Source organism: Bombina bombina, chromosome 4 (assembly GCF_027579735.1).
Source record: "Bombina bombina isolate aBomBom1 chromosome 4, aBomBom1.pri, whole genome shotgun sequence".
Lineage (NCBI taxonomy): Eukaryota > Metazoa > Chordata > Amphibia > Anura > Bombinatoridae > Bombina > Bombina bombina.
The window spans coordinates 706,609,388-706,628,770 of record NC_069502.1 but is presented as its reverse complement, the minus strand read 5'-3'; the positions used below and the strand labels follow the sequence as shown (position 1 = coordinate 706,628,770).

Below are 19,383 nucleotides of genomic sequence, written 5' to 3'. Positions count from 1 at the left end.
TGTAGCCACTTCTGTGATTAAAGATATTTTGTTATATATTTAACCCTGTGATCCTAAGAATAAAGAAATATTTCAACATAAAGTATAGGATACGCTAAATCGATGTCACCGCGCTAAACCTTTTCTGGTAAATCTGCTTTACAGTGGACTTAAAATATCAATTGTGCGCTATTTTAACCCCTTAGTGACCGAGGACGTGCAGGGTACGTCTGAAAAAAAAAGGCAGTTAACGCCTGACGACGTACCCTGCACGTCCTCGGCTAAAGTGAGTGCTGGAAGCGATCAAGATCGCTTCCAGGCACTATTACAGTACTGCAGGGATGCCTCGATGTCTGGGCATCCCTGCAGTGCTGTTACGGAGTGCCGGGACCGGAGCGATCACTCCCCCTTGAGTGATCACTTCCGGTTTTGCTCCACGTGGAGCCCGGCAGTGCAGCAGAGCATCGGAAGCGATCGGACACGCTTCCGATGCTCTGCTAGTGTGCTAAGTGCCTCGGTGGGTCGAGGCACTTAGTTAGTGTATAAATAAACTTAAAAATGGGAATAAATAAATAAAATTTAACATAAAAAAGCCCCACATATAGCGCCCCCCCCCCCTCCCCCATGAGGCTTCCAAAATGGCGATGCCCGGTGCATCATGGGGCATCTGGGGGTGTCCCTAGCCTGTCTCACCATAGGGGCAAGCTAGGGTCACCCAATCTGAGCCTTCTTAGAAAAAAAAAAAATAATAATCAAATACCCCATTTGTCTGATCATGTCAATATTTGTAAATATTGACTCTGATCAGTGTGGATCTCCCTCCCTCTCCTCACTTGCCATTTTGTTGGAGAAAGAGAGAGACCTGTATTTTAGCAGAGAGAGATTTATTTCTTTTATTTGTTAAAAAATTTAAAATCCAAAGGCTCTTTTCAGAGCCATTAACCCCTAGCTTGCCAGTGATCACTATAAATCACTGGCAGTAGCACAGCTGCACTTTTTTTTGCTGTCTGTGCATTTTTTTAGGGGTTAATTTTTGTTGTTGTATTTTTTTAAAAAAACTCAAAGGCTCCTTTCAGAGCCATTTAGCTAATTTAATTTAATTTAAAGACTATTTAACCCCTAGCTTGCCAGTGATCGCTATACATCACTGGCATTAGCATAGCTGTAATTTTTTGCTGTCTGTGCATTTTTTAGGGGTTAATTTTTGTTGTTGTAATTTTTTAAAAACCTAAACGCTCCTTTCAGAGCCATTTAGCTAATTTAATTTAATTTAAATAGTATTTAACCCCTAGCTTGCCAGTGATCGCTATACATCACTGGCATTAGCATAGCTGTACTTTTTTGCTGTCTGTGAATTTTTTTAGGGGTTAATTTGTGTTGTTGTAATTTTTAAAAAAACCAAAGGCTCCTTTCAGAGCCATTTAGCTAATTTAATTTAATTTAAAGAGTATTTAACCCCTAGCTTGCCAGTGATCGCTATAAATCACTGGCATTAGCATAGCTCTACATTTTTGCTGTCTGTGCATTTTTTTAGGGGTTAATTTTTGTTGTTGTAATTTTTTAAAAACCTAAACGCTCCTTTCAGAGCCATTTAGCTAATTTAATTTGATTTAAAGAGTATTTAACCCCTAGCTTGCCAGTGATCGCTATAAATCACTGGCATTAGCATAGCTGTACTTTTTAAAAAAAAAAACCAAAGGCCATTTAGTTAATTTAATTTAAAGAGTATTTAACCCCTAGCTTGCCAGTGATCGCTATAAATCACTGGCATTAGCATAGCTGTACTTTTTTTAAAAAAAACCCAAAGGCCATTTAGTTAATTTAATTTAAAGAGTATTTAACCCCTAGCTTGCCAGTGATCGCTATAAATCACTGGCATTAGCATAGCTGTACTTTTTTTAAAAAAAAACCCAAAGGCCATTTAGTTAATTTAATTTAAAGAGTATTTAACCCCTAGCTTGCCAGTGATCGCTATAAATCACTGGCATTAGCATAGCTGTACTTTTTTTTAAAAAAAACCCAAAGGCCATTTAGTTAATTAATTAATTTTGGTTTTCTGTGACAGATACAAAAATGTCACAGAAAAGATATAGTGTTGAGGAGGCGTATGCCATCCTTGCGTCAGAGTCAGATGCCTCTATGTCTGACTCAGACCCCAATTTTGACCCTGCCATATGCTCAGATACATCATTAGATGCAGTCTCAACTGATAGTGATGTATCTGTGGCTGCTAGCCCCCCTGCCAGCCCCCCTGCTAGCCCCCCTGCCAGCCCCCCTGCTAGAAGGAGGCGTGTTGCTGCCATTGCCGCTGAAGAGTGGGTAACGCCTCATCTCCAGAGGCCAGATATCCCACCCTTCACAGCAAATGCTGGCATAAATATAGATGCGGCAGGTTTTAGCCCCCAACAGTTTCTGGAGGTGTTTCTGGGTGATGATGTATTGGGGAACATTGTCGCCCAAACTAATTTATATGCCCATCAGTACCGTGCTGCAAAGCCTGAAACATATTTGGCAAAGCAGCAATGGGCCCCCATCAATGTGCCAGAATTTAAAAAATTCTGGGCATTGACTATGCTGATGGGCATCATAAAGAAACCCTCCGTTCGCTCCTACTGGAGCAGTAGCCCCATCTGCTCTACCCCCATTTTCTCCCAGAGTATGTCGAGGCAGAGATATGAAATGATTCTTCATTTCATGCACTTCAGCGACAACAGCCTGTGCCCCCCTAGGGAGCATCCCCAATTTGACAGGCTGTATAAAATCCGCCCCCTGATTACCCACTTTTCTGCCAGGTTTGCAGAGGCTTATACACCTGGAAGGAATATATGCGTTGATGAATCCCTGATGAAGTATAAGGGAAGGCTGGGATTCAAGCAGTATATTCCTTCCAAGCGCTCCAGGTATGGGGTAAAGGTGTATAAGCTCTGTGAGAGCGAGACTGGGTATACTCAGGCCTTCCGGGTGTATGAGGGAAAGGATAGCCACCTTGACCCTCCAGGTTGCCCAGAACATATGGGAACCACTGGCAAGATTGTCTGGGACCTGATATTACCCCTAATGAACAAAGGGTATCACTTGTACTTAGACAATTTTTATACAAGTGTCCTTTTGTTCAAGCTACTGTATTGCTTTGATACAGTAGCTTGCGGTACTATTAAAAAGAACCGCAAAGGTTTCCCAGGACAACTTGTACGCACCCGGCTACGAAGGGGGGAGACCTCTGCTCTGCGCCAAGAGGAGCTGTTGGCACTGAAGTACAGAGACAAGAAGGATGTATACCTTCTTACCACCATCCACACAGAGAGGACGGTGGCGGTCTCTGTACGTGGCAGAGCTGAGATCATAAGGAAGCCAGTGTGCATCAAATCTTATAACCGGCATATGGGTGGGGTTGATCTGGCAGATCAGCTGCTGCAGCCCTACCTAATTATGCGGAAGACAAGGGCCTGGTACAAAAAGGTTGCAATTTACCTAATGCAGATTGCAACCCACAACGCTTTTTTGTTGTTCAAAAAAGCAAACCCCGGAATGAAACTGACTTTTTTACAATTTCAGCTCCAGATCATTTCGGGGATTTTGTACCATGATGCACCTGCTCCCCGGGCGGTGATGGGAGAGAGCAGAGTTGGGGCTACTCATTTTATTTTTAAAATCCCCCCTACTGCCGCAAAGCAGAGACCACAAAAAAAATGCAGAGTCTGTACCAAGAGGGGGCAGAGAAGGGACACTGTATATCACTGTCCTGATTGCCCTGGACAGCCTGGACTCTGCATTGGGGACTGCTTCAAGCGGTACCATACAATGGTCAATTTTTAAAAAATAAATAAATTTGCTGTTATTTTTTTTTTGTTATGTTTACTGTTAAATTTTTTGTTATTTTTTTACTTTTAATGTGCCAGATTTTTACATTTCACTAATATATTTTTTTTTTCTAAAATGGGGCTGTTCTTTTTTTTTTTTTTTACAAAAACCCCTGTCAAACCTATGCATGGGGACATAGGTGTACTCAGGGTGCCTAGCAGAAAACAACCTGTAGTATTTTTTTTGCACTAACTTACAACAGTCTCTCCTAAATCATAGTCAAAAAGCAATGTGTGTGTAAAAATGAAAATTGAAAAAATGCCACCATACACTTTCTCCAATTTTTTTAGCTAAAACAGTTACTTCAAATGCATCAAAGCACACCATATACAATACCTTGGGGTGTCAACATTTCAAAAATATGCACATTCATGGCAATAAATAAAAGTGGGGTTTACAATAGGCCCCAAACTAAAGATAGGCCTATCAGAAGAAATACTCTCACTTAATAACTAAAATCACAAGTCATAAAATTGTAACATAACCTTCCCAAAATCCTGGCAAACCTATGCATGGGGGGCATAGGTGTACTCAGGGTGCCTAGCAGAAAACAACCTGAAGTATTTTTTTGCACTAACTTACAACAGTCTCTCCTAAATCATAGTCAAAAAGCAATGTGTGTGTAAAAATGAAAATTGAAAAAATGCCACCATACACTTTCTCCAATTTTTTTTAGCTAAAACAGTTACTTCAAATGCATCAAAGCACACCATATACAATACCTTGGGGTGTCAACATTTCAAAAATATGCACATTCATGGAAACAAATAAATTGGGGTATGTTAAAATACCCCCAAAAAGACAATAGGCAAAGAAAATATGTTAAATGTGAAAAAAAAATCACAAACGCATGTTGGACATTTGGCATTACACCCCCCGAACAAGCCAAGAAACTTATGCATAGGTGGTATCACTGTACTCAGGAGATGTTGGTGAACACATATTGGGGTCTTCTTTGGCAGTAACACATAACAGGAGCTGAGAATTCATGTCTAAAATACAATGTGTGTGAAAAATAACACACAAAAAATGACTGCCTAATAGTTTGACAAAGAATTAGTGCATGGAAAGTGTTAAAATACCAGCATTTGAAATACCCTAGGGTGTCTACTTTTCAAAAATATATGGTTTGATGGGGGTAAATTACATTGGCCGGCTTCAGAAATGTCCTACATAGGACATGGGTGCATGGGATGTGAAAATTCCAAGTTGAAAAACTGGAATGCGCCCCCTAAAAATAAGGCCTTTTAGCCCCCAGAGAACCCAACACACCTATACATGGGTGGTATCACTGTACTCAGGAGATGTTGTTGAATACATATTGAGGTTTTTTTTGGCAGTAACACATAACAGGGACTGAGAATATATGCCTAAAGTACAATGTGTGTGAAAAATAATGCAAAAAAATGACTACCTAAAAGTTTGACAAAGACTAGTGGTTGAATTAGTGCATGGAAAGTGTTAAAATACCAGCATTTGAAATACCCTAGGGTGTCTACTTTTCAAAAATATATGGTTTGATGGGGGTAATTTACATTGGCCGGCTTCAGAAATGTCCCAAATAGGACATGGGTGCATGATGACAGATGTGAAAATTCCAAGTTGAAAAACTGGAATGCGCCCCCTAAAATTAAGGCCTTTTAGCCCCCAGAGAACCCGACACACCTATACATGGGGGGTATCACTGTACTCAGGAGATGTTGTTGAATACATATTGAGGTTTTTTTTGGCAGTAACACATAACAGGGACTGAGAATATATGCCTAAAGTACAATGTGTGTGAAAAATAATGCAAAAAAATGACTACCTAAAAGTTTGACAAAGACTAGTGGTTGAATTAGTGCATGGAAAGTGTTAAAATACCAGCATTTGAAATACCCTAGGGTGTCTACTTTTCAAAAATATATGGTTTGATGGGGGTAATTTACATTGGCCGGCTTCAGAAATGTCCCAAATAGGACATGGGTGCATGATGACAGATGTGAAAATTCCAAGTTGAAAAACTGGAATGCGCCCCCTAAAATTAAGGCCTTTTAGCCCCCAGAGAACCCAACACACCTATACATGGGGGGTATCACTGTACTCAGGAGATGTTGTTGAATACATATTGAGTTTTTTTTTGGCAGTATCACATAACAGGAACTGAGAATATATGCCTAAAGTACAATGTGTGTGAAAAATAATGCAAAAAAATGACTACCTAAAAGTTTGACAAAGACTAGTGGTTGAATTAGTGCATGGAAAGTGTTAAAATACCAGCATTTGAAATACCCTAGGGTGTCTACTTTTCAAAAATATATGGTTTGATGGGGGTAATTTACATTGGCCGGCTTCAGAAATGTCCCAAATAGGACATGGGTGCATGATGACAGATGTGAAAATTCCAAGTTGAAAAACTGGAATGCGCCCCCTAAAATTAAGGCCTTTTAGCCCCCAGAGAACCCGACACACCTATACATGGGGGGTATCACTGTACTCAGGAGATGTTGTTGAATACATATTGAGGTTTTTTTTGGCAGTAACACATAACAGGGACTGAGAATATATGCCTAAAGTACAATGTGTGTGAAAAATAATGCAAAAAAATGACTACCTAAAAGTTTGACAAAGACTAGTGGTTGAATTAGTGCATGGAAAGTGTTAAAATACCAGCATTTGAAATACCCTAGGGTGTCTACTTTTCAAAAATATATGGTTTGATGGGGGTAATTTACATTGGCCGGCTTCAGAAATGTCCCAAATAGGACATGGGTGCATGATGACAGATGTGAAAATTCCAAGTTGAAAAACTGGAATGCGCCCCCTAAAATTAAGGCCTTTTAGCCCCCAGAGAACCCGACACACCTATACATGGGGGGTATCACTGTACTCAGGAGATGTTGTTGAATACATATTGAGGTTTTTTTTGGCAGTAACACATAACAGGGACTGAGAATATATGCCTAAAGTACAATATGTGTGAAAAATAATGCAAAAAAATGACTACCTAAAAGTTTGACAAAGACTAGTGGTTGAATTAGTGCATGGAAAGTGTTAAAATACCAGCATTTGAAATACCCTAGGGTGTCTACTTTTCAAAAATATATGGTTTGATGGGGGTAATTTGCATTGTCCGGCTTCAGAAATGTCCCAAATAGGACATGGGTGCATGATGACAGATGTGAAAATTCCAAGTTGAAAAACTGGAATGCCCCCCCTAAAATTAAGGCCTTTTAGCCCCCAGAGAACCCGACACACCTATACATGGGGGGTATCACTGTACTCAGGAGATGTTGTTGAATACATATTGAGGTTTTTTTTGGCAGTAACACATAACAGGGACTGAGAATATATGCCTAAAGTACAATGTGTGTGAAAAATAATGCAAAAAAATGACTACCTAAAAGTTTGACAAAGACTAGTGGTTGAATTAGTGCATGGAAAGTGTTAAAATACCAGCATTTGAAATACTCTAGGGTGTCTACTTTTCAAAAATATATGGTTTGATGGGGGTAATTTACATTGGCCGGCTTCAGAAATGTCCCAAATAGGACATGGGTGCATGATGACAGATATGAAAATTCCAAGTTGAAAAACTGGAATGCGCCCCCTAAAATTAAGGCCTTTTAGCCCCCAGAGAACCCGACACACCTATACATGGGGGGTATCACTGTACTCAGAAGTTGTTGTTGAACACATATTGAGGTGTTTTTGGTCAGTAACATATAACAGGAACTGAGAATCCATGCCTAAAGTACAATGCGTGTGAAAAATAACACACCAAAATGACTACCCAAAAGTTTGACAAAGACTGGTGGTTGAATTAGTGCATGCAAAGTGTTAAAATACCAGCATTTGAAATACCCTAGGGTGTCTACTTTTTAAAAATATATGGTTTGATGGGGGTAATTTGCATTGTCCGGCTTCAGAAATGTCCCAAATAGGACATGGGTGCATGACGACAGATGTGAAAATTCCAAATTAAAAAACTGGAATGCGCCCCCTAAAAATAAGGCCTTTTAGCCCCCAGAGAACCCAACAGACCTATACATGGGTGGTATCACTGTACTCAGGAGATGCTGCTGAAGACATATTGGGGTGTTATTTGGCAGTAACCCTTAACGTTCTCAGTAAATGTATTCTTGAATTGCTATTTTGTCAAAAAATCACCATTTTTTTTTTTTTTTTTTCAAACTTTGGCATAGATTGGTGGTAAAATAGTTGCATGGAAAGAGTCAAAATACTCCATGTTTAATACCTTAGGTTGTGTTCTTTTAAAAAATATATATATGTGAAGGGTTAATCAGGGATTCCTGACAGATATCAGTGTTCCAATGTAACTATCGCTAATTTTTTTTAAATTTTTTTGGAAATAGCAAAGTGCTACTTGTACTTATTGCCCTATAACTTGCAAAAAAAGCAAAGAACATGTAAACATTGAGTATTTCTAAACTCAGGACAAAATTTAGAAACTATTTAGCATGGGAGTTTTTTGGTAGTTGTTGAAGTGTAGGAGATTTTGAGGGTCAAAGTTAAAAAAGTGTGTTTTTTTCAATTTTTTCCTCATATTTTATAAATTTTTTTATAGTAAATTATAAGATATGATGAAAATAATGGTATCTTTAGAAAGTCCATTTAATGGCGAGAAAAACGGTATATAATATGTGTGGGTACAGTAAATGAGTAAGAGGAAAATTACAGCTAAACACAAACACCGCAGAAATGTAAAAATAGCCTTGGTCCCAAACGGACAGAAAATGGAAAAGTGCTGCGGTCATTAAGGGGTTAAATGATATACCTTTTAGTGCCACAAGTATTGTTATATATAAAATAAATAGAGACCACTTACATGTACACACTGACTGCATCTATCTGGTGCATGACATATGGAAATACACTTTTTAATAATTTGTCATTATTATTTTTATTGTATTTGTACCATATAGTTAGCTCTATGTGCAAATATTTCTATATATTCATTTCTTTTACAATTATGCTAATATTTGTATACTATATCAGGTTGATACTTGGAACATACAATGGCTAAAGCTATTCAAATATCTGCTTAATATAATTTCAAATTCACTACAATTAATTAAATATAAGAAAGTAATAAAATTAACACAAAAATAACAAAGGCGTCTTTAATACGAGGACATTTGAAATCTTATAATTTAGCAACATTTGGGATACAGTGCCATTAACCTGTTTTTTTTTGTTTTTTTGTTTTTTAAAGCTATAAGAGATTCAGGAGAAACTGTGTATGAACTTACATTCTGAGGTCCATAATCCTGAGCGTACTATCTTTTGCATGAATTAATAAACGCCGCCCATTTGGATGAACTTGCAAATAATTCACTGGAATACCTTTCATATCAGGTTCTTTTATTTCCTAAAATAATAAACAAATAAATAAATAAATTCTGATTATCAGTGAAAGTCTTAATATCCAACTTAAAGGTAAAAAACAGCTATTGCAAATAACAAAATAAAGGTAAAGTGGGTTATTTGTAAACAACTTTAACCCTTTAGTGACCACAGCATTTTTAAATTTTCTTATCGTTAAGGACCAGGGCTATTTTTAAATTTCTGCAGGGTTTGTGTTTAGCTGTAATTTTCCTCTTACTCATTTACTGTACCCACACATATTATATACAGTTTTTGCTCGCCATTAAATGGGCTTTCTAAAGATACCATTATTTTCATCATATCATATAATTTACTATACTTTTTTTTTTATAAAATAGGATTAAAAAATTGAAGAAAAAAAATCCACACTTTTTCTATCTTTGACCCCCAAAATCTGTTACACATCTACATCCACCAAAAAACTCCCATGCTAAATAGTATCTAAATTTTGTCCTGAGTTTAGAAATATCTAATGTTTACATGTTCTTTGCAAGTTATAGAGCAATAAGAACAAGTAGCACTTTGCTACTTCCAAAATATTTTTTTTTCTCAAAATTAGCGAATTACATTGTAACACTGATATCTGTCAGGATTTCCTGAATAACCCTTCACATGTATATATTTTGTTTTAGTAGACAACCCAAAGTATTAATCTAGGCCCATTTTGGTATATTTCATGCCACGATTTTACCGCCAAATGCAATCAAATAAAAAAAAATTGTTCACTTTCTCACAAACTATAGCTTGTCCAATCAGCCAATAGGATTGAGCTCACATTCTATTGGCTGCTCCAATCAGCCAATAGAATGCGAGCTCAATCCTATTGGCTGATTGGAACAGCCAATAGGATTGAACTTCAATCCTATTGGCTGATTGCATCAGCCAATAGGATTTTTCTACCTTAATTCCGATTGGCTGATAGAATTCTATCAGCCAATCGGAATCTAAGGGACGCCATCTTGGATGACATCACTTAAAGGAACCGTCATTCAGTAAGAAGACTTCGTTTGAAGAGGATGCTCCGCGTCGGATGTCTTGAAGATGGAGGCGCTCCGCGTCGGATGGATGAAGATAGAAGATGCCGTCTGGATGAAGACTTCTGCCCGTCTGGAGGACCACTTCGCCTGGCTTGGATGAAGACTTCTGCCGGCTTCGTTGAGGACTTCGGCCCGGTTGGATGAAGACTTCTGCCGCTTCCTTGAGGATGGATGTCCGGTCTTCAGAACAGTAAGTCTATCTTCAGGTGGTTAGTGTTAGGTTTTTTTAAGGGTGTATTGGGTGGGTTTTACTTTTTAGATTAGGGTTTGGGCCGCAAAAGAGCTAACTGCCCTTTTAAGGGCAATGCACATCCAAATGCCCTTTTCAGGGCAATGGGGATCTTAGGTTTTTTTAGTTAGTATTTTATTTGGGGGGTTGGTTGTGTGGGTGGTGGGTTTTACTGTTGGGGGGGTTGTTTTTTTAATTTTTTTTTTACAGGTAAAAGAGCTGATTACTTTGGGGCAATGCCCCGCAAAAGGCCCTTTTAAGGGCTATTGATAGTTTCGTTTAGGCTAGGATTTTCTTTTATTTTGGGGGGGCTTTTTTATTTTGATAGGGCTATTAGATTAGGTGTAATTAGTTTAAATATCTTGTAATTTATTATTTTCTGTAATTTAGTGGGGGGGGGTGTACTTAAAGGGACATTAAACACTTTGAGGTGGTAATATAAAATGATAAATTGTATATATAAAACAACTCTGCAATATACTTTCATTATTTATTTTGTCTTCTTTGCCTGTAATTCCATTCTGAAATTGTGAGCTTTTCAGTTTCTGTTAGAAATGGAAGTGCAGAACACTGTTAAATCCAGCACAGCCATTGGCTGCACACTCTAGTGACCTATTTATAACTGTCCCTAATTGGCCACAGCAGAGAAGGTAACACAAGTTACAACATGGCAGCTCCCAGTGTTTTATAGACACTAAAACTTTACACTTATTTTGTCACTTTTTAAACAACTAATGAAACTTTAAAAAATACATCTACATGTTACTCATGGAATAATCTTTTCTTTGAATGCATCATTCTATCTAGCATGTATTTAGTGTTTAATGTCCCTTTAAGCTAATTTAATTTAATTTATTTAATTGTTGGTAATTTAGTTCATTTGTTTAATTATAGTGTAGTGTTAGGTGTTATTGTAACTTAGGTTAGGTTTTATTTTACAGGTAATTTTGTTTTTATTTTAGCTAGGTAGTTATTAAATAGTTAATAACTATTTAATAACAAAAATAAATACAAACTTGCCTGTAAAATAAAAATAAACCCTAAGCTAGCTACAATGTAACTATTAGTTATATTGTAGCTAGTTTAGGGTTTATTTTATAGGTAAGTATTTTGTTTTAAATAGGAATTATTTAGTTAATGATAGTAATTTTTAGTTATTTATTGTAATTATATTTAAGTTAGGGGGTTTTATGGTTAGGGTTAGACTTAGGTTTAGGGGTTAATACATTTAGTATAGTGGCAGCGACGTTGGGGGCGGCAGATTAGGGGTTAATAAATGTAGGTAGGTTGTGGTGATGTTAGGGACGGCAGATTAGGGGTTAATAATATTTAACTAATGTTTGCGAGGCAGGAGTGCAGCGGTTTAGGAGTTAATATGTTTATTATAGTGGCGGCGATGTTGGGGGCAGCAGATTAGGGGTTAATAAGTGTAGGTAGGTTGCGGTGACATTGGGGGCAGCAGATTAGGGGTTAATAAATATAATGTAGGTGTCGGCGATGTTGGGGCCAGCAGATTAGGGGTTCATAAGTATAATGTAGGTGGCGGCGGTGTCCGGAGCGGCAGTTGTTAGGTGTAGACATAAATTTTATTTCCCCATAGGAATCAATGGGGTTGCGTTACTGAGTTTTACGCTGCTTTTTTGCAGGTGTTAGACTTTTTCTCAGCCGGCTCTCCCCGTTGATTCCTATGGGGAAATCGTGCACGAGCACGTACGACCAGCTCACCACTGACTTAAGCAGCACTGGTATTGGAGTGCGTTAAGGATCAAAATTTTGCTCAACGCTCACTTCTTGCCTTTTAACGCTGGGTTTGTAAAAACCAGTAATACCAGCACTGTAGGTAAGTGAGCGGTGAGAGAAAACTGCTCGTTAGCGCCGCACAGCCTCTAACGCAAAACTCGTAATCTGGCCGTATATGAGCTATATTATAACTTACCACAAAGATAAAAAGTAATCCCCTGATTCCAGTATTTTATCAGAAAAAGGAGTGAATTCTATACACCAGATTGACATGTTATCATATGATTATACTTATTTTATATTTAATCACCATACATTTTAGTGGAGTATTTAGTATATTAAACTAAAACTAGCATAGAATATCTTTCTTTAATGACAGCTATAACACATATTTGTTTTCTTTTATAACTTTATGTCATAAAGGTCTGCACTCATTCTGATTGGATGGAAAATGTTAAGAAATTATTCCATCATTCTGATTTCATAATGTTGACATAAAGTTGTCTAATTTGTAGTGAACAAAATTATCTGAAAAAAATCTATATCCAATTAAAATACATGGGGCTCCATGTACTAAGCAGTCAGCGAGCTACCCGCTACAAATCTCGCGTCAAAACTCGCAAACTGATATGTACAAAGTCGTCAACTATGTTCAAACTCGCATCTTTAAAATTGCGAGCGTACTTATCCGCCAAACCTCGCTACCTCTCCATTTTTCACTGTAATTAGGCACATTTGACCACCAACTCGCCAAAAACGAATGTACTAAAAAATCTATTTGTCCGCTTGCGACAATTTCCGCTCCCACCTCGTTATTTTTGCCTCGCCACCTTTTAGGTGGCGGGCAAGGTACAAAACAATAGGAAAGTCACTCTAGACGCCAGTCTAGACATATATAAAAGGAAGTAATATCAGCATTGTACTTACAGCATAACTGGCGTCTAATTTGTCTCTCATTTCCATGTACATAAATTGCGCCCAATTTGTCGACTGTAATTAAAGAGTAATCTATATTTTAAATTTGTATTGTATAGTTGTCAATCTTTATAATTATTTTTATATTAATATTTATATTTATTATATCTTCTATTAGGGGATGGAGGCTACTCGTGTACAGAATGTCTGTTGACTCCCTATAACAACCCACAGACCAGAAGTCAAGTACGTTTCAATGAAGCTCACCGATCTACCAGGGGGATAATTGCTGATGCGAAAAGTGAGGATTCTTGGATTTTGAAGTGGTTTCAGATCCAGATGAAGCCATATCCAAATTGTAAATAAATATTACAAAAATAACGCTCTGTAATCACTCTTCAAAAAATTTTGAACAATAATAAAGTTGTTTAGATAAGTTGAACATTTATAGGAGCAAAATTATATTCCCGCGACTACTATGATGTTCGTGACACCTTGCATGTCACGTGTTAATAATTGGCCAGACAATTCAACTGAAAGTTAAGTACATCAGCTTAGTCGCGGCGAGCGAGGCGTCAAATTTATCAATAATCCGCCACTGCTTGCGGCGGGCTAGACGTGTCTATTTATTGGGGGATTATTAGTACATAGCGACAGCGGACACCATTTCGCCCGCGGCGAGTAACGGCGAGTTTATCCGCGTCTACAATGACGGATGAATTGACGGCTTAGTACATGGAGCCCATGATCCCTTTTCTTTCCTTTTGTCACATGCAGCAAAGTATAAAGTTGGTGAACTTTATGACATTTTGTACATATTAAAAGTACAAAATAAATATTATTTACCACTATTTATATAGAGTTCTTAATAAAATTATGTAGTAATTTAGAGGAAAAAAAAGAATTCATACAAAAGTGTTGTGTAGTTATCACTTGAGTATGCACTATATTTAAAAAAAAAAAAAAAAAAAAACTCTACCTTTACAATGCTCCAGTACTGTAAGGGATTGCGCTGAGAACTTCGGTTGATCTGAGTATTCCAAACAATAATAGTCCCAGAGCTGTCTCCAGAGTACATCTGATGCCCTGCAAGTAAATAAGCAATATTAATGCACATTAACTACTGACAAATGCTTTGCAAATGGCTGGAATAAAAATAATGCATTTGGTGCAGGAAAAGAGCATCTCTGCTACCCTGTAAATTAGGATTATGCATACGAAGCTGTACAGGGCAAGCAATATTTTTCATTATGTCTTTCTTCAATTCTATAAACTATATCATTATATATATATTTAGAGCGCCCAAACGCTCACTATAGTCCCCTGACGCGTTTCGCCGCTCCAGGCTTTATCAAAGGCGGCGAGCCGCCGGTTCTTTAGGGATATAAACTCTTTCTTACCTGAAGTCCCCGCCCTATAACATTGCTGATTGGTTAAGAATTGATACTGTAGCAAGCTGATTGACAGTCTTTGTTCAAGAAAATTGCTCGGTTGTCAAACACTTAGAGATGTATACCGGGCTATCACTTCTAATTAGTATTCTGTAATTCAATGCACACTTACGGCTAGATTTAGAGTTTGGCGTTAGCCGTGAAAACCAGCGTTAGAGGCTCCTAACGCTGGTTTTAGGCTACCGCCGGTATTTGGAGTCAGTGATTAAAGGGTCTAACGCTCACTTTTCAGCCGTGACTTTTCCATACCGCAGATCCCCTTACGTCAATTGCGTATCCTATCTTTTCAATGGGATCTTTCTAACGCCGGTATTTAGAGTCGTTTCTGAAGTGAGCGTTAGAGCTCTAACGACAAAACTCCAGCCGCCGGAAAAAAGCAGGAGTTAAGAGCTTTCTGGGCTAACGCCGGTTCATAAAGCTCTTAACTACTGTACCCTAAAGTACACTAACACCTATAAACTACCTATGTACCCCTAAACCGAGGTCCCCCCACATCGCCGCCACTCGATTACATTTTTTTAACCCCTAATCTGCCGACCGCCACCTACGTTATACTTATGTACCCCTAATCTGCTGCCCATAACCCCGCCGACCCCTGTATTATATTTATTAACCCCTAACCTGCCCCCCACAACGTCGCCGCCAGCTACTTACAATAATTAACCCCTAATCTTCCGACCGCAAAGCGCCGCCACCTACGTTATCCTTATGTACCCCTAATCTGCTGCCCCTAACACCGCCGACCCCTATATTATATTTATTAACCCCTAATCTGCCCCCCTCAACGTCGCCGACACCTGCCTGCACTTATTAACCCCTAATCTGCCGAGCGGACCGCACCGCTACTATAATAAAGTAATTAACCCCTAATCCGCCTCACTAACCCTATCATAAATAGTATTAACCCCTAATCTGCCCTCCCTAACATCGCCGACACCTACCTTCAATTATTAACCCCTAATCTGACGACCGGAGCTCATCGCTACTATAATAAATGGATTAACCCCTAAAGCTAAGTCTAACCCTAACACCCCCCTAACTTAAATATAATTTAAATCTAACGAAATTAATTATCTCTTATTAAATAAATTATTCCTATTTAAAGCTAAATACTTACCTGTAAAATAAATCCTAATATAGCTACAATATAAATTATAATTATATTATAGGTATTTTAGGATTAATATTTATTTTACAGGCAACTTTGTAATTATTTTAACCAGGTACAATAGCTATTAAATAGTTAAGAACTATTTAATAGTTACCTAGTTAAAATAATAACAAAATTACCTGTAAAATAAGTCCTAACCTAAGTTATAATTAAACCTAACACTACCCTATCAATAAATTCATTAAATAAACTACCTACAATTACCTACAATTAACCTAACACTACACTATCAATAAATAAATTAAATACAATTGCTACAAATAACTACAATTACATAAACTAACTAAAGTACAAAAAATAAAAAAGAACTAAGTTACAAAAAATAAAAAAATATTTACAAACATAAGAAAAATATTACAACAATTTTAAACTAATTACACCTACTCTAATCCCCCTAATAAAATAACAAAGACCCCCAAAATAAAAAAATGCCCTACCCTATTCTAAATTAATAGAGTTAAAAGCTCTTTTACCTTACCAGCCCTGAACAGGGCCCTTTGCGGGGCATGCCCCAAGAAAATCAGCTCTTTTGCCTGTAAAAAAAATAATACAATACCCCCCCCAACATTACAACCCACCACCCACATACCCCTAATCTAACCCAAACCCCCCTTAAATAAACCTAACACTAAGCCCCTGAAGATCTTCCTACCTTGTCTTCACCATCCAGGTATCACCGATCCGTCCTTGCATCCGGTGCTGAAGAGGTCCAGAAGAGGCTCCAAAGTCTTCCTCCTATCCGGCAAGAAGAGGACATCCGGACCGGCAAACATCTTCTCCAAACGGCATCTTCGATCTTCTTCCATCCGGTGCGGAGCGGGTCCATCTTGAAGCAGCCGACGCGGATCCATCCTCTTCTTCCGTTGTCTCCCGACGAATGACGGTTCCTTTAAGGGACGTCATCCAAGATGGCGTCCCTCGAATTCCGATTGGCTGATAGGATTCTATCAGCCAATCGGAATTAAGGTAGGAATATTCTGATTGGCTGATGGAATCAGCCAATCAGAATCAAGTTCAATCCTATTGGCTGATCCAATCAGCCAATAGAATGCGAGCTCAATCTGATTGGCTGATTGGATCAGCCAATAGGACTGAACTTGATTCTGATTGGCTGATTCCATCAGCCAATCAGAATATTCCTACCTTAATTCCGATTGGCTGATAGAACCTTCATTCATCGGGAGACAACGGAAGAAGAGGATGGATCCGCGTCGGCTGCTTCAAGATGGACCCGCTCCGCACCGGATGGAAGAAGATCGAAGATGCCGCTTGGAGAAGATGTTTGTCAGTCCGGATGTCCTCTTCTTGCCGGATAGGAGGAAGACTTTGGAGCCTCTTCTGGACCTCTTCAGCACCGGATGCCAGGACGGATCGGTGATACCTGGATGGTGAAGACAAGGTAGGAAGATCTTCAGGGGCTTAGTGTTAGGTTTATTTAAGGGGGGTTTGGGTTAGATTAGGGGTATGTGGGTGGTGGGTTGTAATGTTGGGGGGGGGGTATTGTATTATTTTTTTTACAGGCAAAAGAGCTGATTTTCTTGGGGGGCCCTGTTCAGGGCTGGTAAGGTAAAAGAGCTTTTAACTCTATTAATTTAGAATAGGGTAGGGCATTTTTTTATTTTGGGGGTCTTTGTTATTTTATTAGGGGGATTAGAGTAGGAGTAATTAGTTTAAAATTGGTGTAATATTTTTCTTATGTTTGTAAATATTTTTTTATTTTTTGTAACTTAGTTCTTTTTTATTTTTTGTACTTTAGTTAGTTTATGTAATTGTAGTTATTTGTAGCAATTGTATTTAATTTATTTATTGATAGTGTAGTGTTAGGTTAATTGTAGGTAATTGTAGGTAGTTTATTTAATTAATTTATTGATAGGGTAGTGTTAGGTTTAATTATAACTTAGGTTAGGATTTATTTTACAGGTAATTTTGTTATTATTTTAACTAGGTAACTATTAAATAGTTCTTAACTATTTAATAGCTATTGTACCTGGTTAAAATAATTACAAAGTTGCCTGTAAAATAAATATTAATCCTAAAATAGCTATAATATAATTATAATTTATATTGTAGCTATATTAGGATTTATTTTACAGGTAAGTATTTAGCTTTAAATAGGAATAATTTATTTAATAAGAGTTAATTAATTTCGTTAGATTTAAATTATATTTAACTTAGGGGGGTGTTAGTGTTAGGGTTAGACTTAGCTTTAGGGGTTAATCCATTTATTATAGTAGCGATGAGCTCCGGTCGTCAGATTAGGGGTTAATAATTGAAGTTAGGTGTCGGCGATGTTAGGGAGGGCAGATTAGGGGTTAATACTATTTATGATAGGGTTAGTGAGGCGGGTTAGGGGTTAATAACTTTATTATAGTAGCGCTCAGGTCCGCTCGGCAGATTAGGGGTTAATAAGTGTAGGTAGGTGTCGGCGACGTTGTGGGGGGCAGGTTAGGGGTTAATAAATATAATATAGGGGTCGGCGGTGTTAGGGGCAGCAGATTAGGGGTACATAGGGATAACGTAGGTTGCGGCGGTGTACGGAGCGGCAGATTAGGGGTTAATAATAATATGCAGGTGTCAGTGATAGCGGGGGCGGCAGATTAGGGGTTAATAAGTGTAAGGTTAGGGGTGTTTAGACTCGGGGTAAATGTTAGGGTGTTAGGTGCAGACGTAGGAAGTGTTTCCCCATAGGAAACAATGGGGCTGCGTTAGGAGCTGAACGCTGCTTTTTTGCAGGTGTTAGGTTTTTTTTCAGCTCAAACAGCCCCATTGTTTCCTATGGGAGAATCGCGCACGAGCACGTTTTTGAGGCTGGCCGCGTCCGTAAACAACTCTGGTATCGAGAGTTGCATTTGCGGTAAAAATGCTCTACGCTCCTTTTTTGGAGCCTAACGCAGCATTTTTTTGAACTCTCGATACCAGAGTTAATTTTATGGTGCGGCCAGAAAAAAGCCCGCGGAGCGTTAACAGCCCATCTACCGCCAAACTCCAAATCTAGGCCTAAGTCTGGTTGCAATCTAGTATTTTGTGGAATTAAACAAAACATGTTTTCATTTCACGTACAAGATGTGGGAGTCTAGCGGTTTGCTAGATTTCTATAGTACCCTACATATATTGATATCTTCTGGGTCTAGTCTGACTGGTTGTTTGCTGGGTATCTATAGTTACATATATGTTGTGTTATATAGGGTCTGATCTATTTGTCCAGTAAATCAGTTCTATAAGCATGATTTACTGGAGGACTAAATCACTTTGGCTCAATTCTCTAAACTTCTCTACACTCTGTCAAGTGCATGTGAATTGCGGATTAAGCTACACTCGCAAATACAATAATATCGTGATGTATTAAAGATAATAATACCCACGTAATGAGTGATTACTAAACGAGTCTTCCCACTGAATAATGGTAGAATTCATATGTGATACTATTGTGCTAGTGTTTCTGTGCATATGTTGCCGTGAACATAAACACTGTTACATGTGAAGTGATGGTGCCCTTACTAATAAGTGATGTCCAAACATCTGTTCCCTATGTGCATTATAGATAGGGCTGCAACTAACGATTATTTTCATAATCGATTAATCGGCCGATTATTTTTTCGATTAATCGACTAA

The 19,383-nt window shown here is 38.2% G+C and overlaps 1 protein-coding gene across 1 annotated transcript in view; it reads right to left on the bottom strand.

Moving 5' to 3' along the window:
- Positions 1-19,383, bottom strand: part of AHI1 (Abelson helper integration site 1) — a 658,331-nt gene that overhangs the window by 429,240 nt on the left and 209,708 nt on the right. The window contains exons 14-15 of the mRNA XM_053710899.1: positions 14,129-14,235; positions 9,093-9,211 (exon numbers count right to left, since the gene is read on the bottom strand). Coding sequence (XP_053566874.1) covers positions 9,093-9,211; positions 14,129-14,235 — 226 coding nt within the window. The remainder of the gene's footprint in view (positions 1-9,092; positions 9,212-14,128; positions 14,236-19,383) is intronic.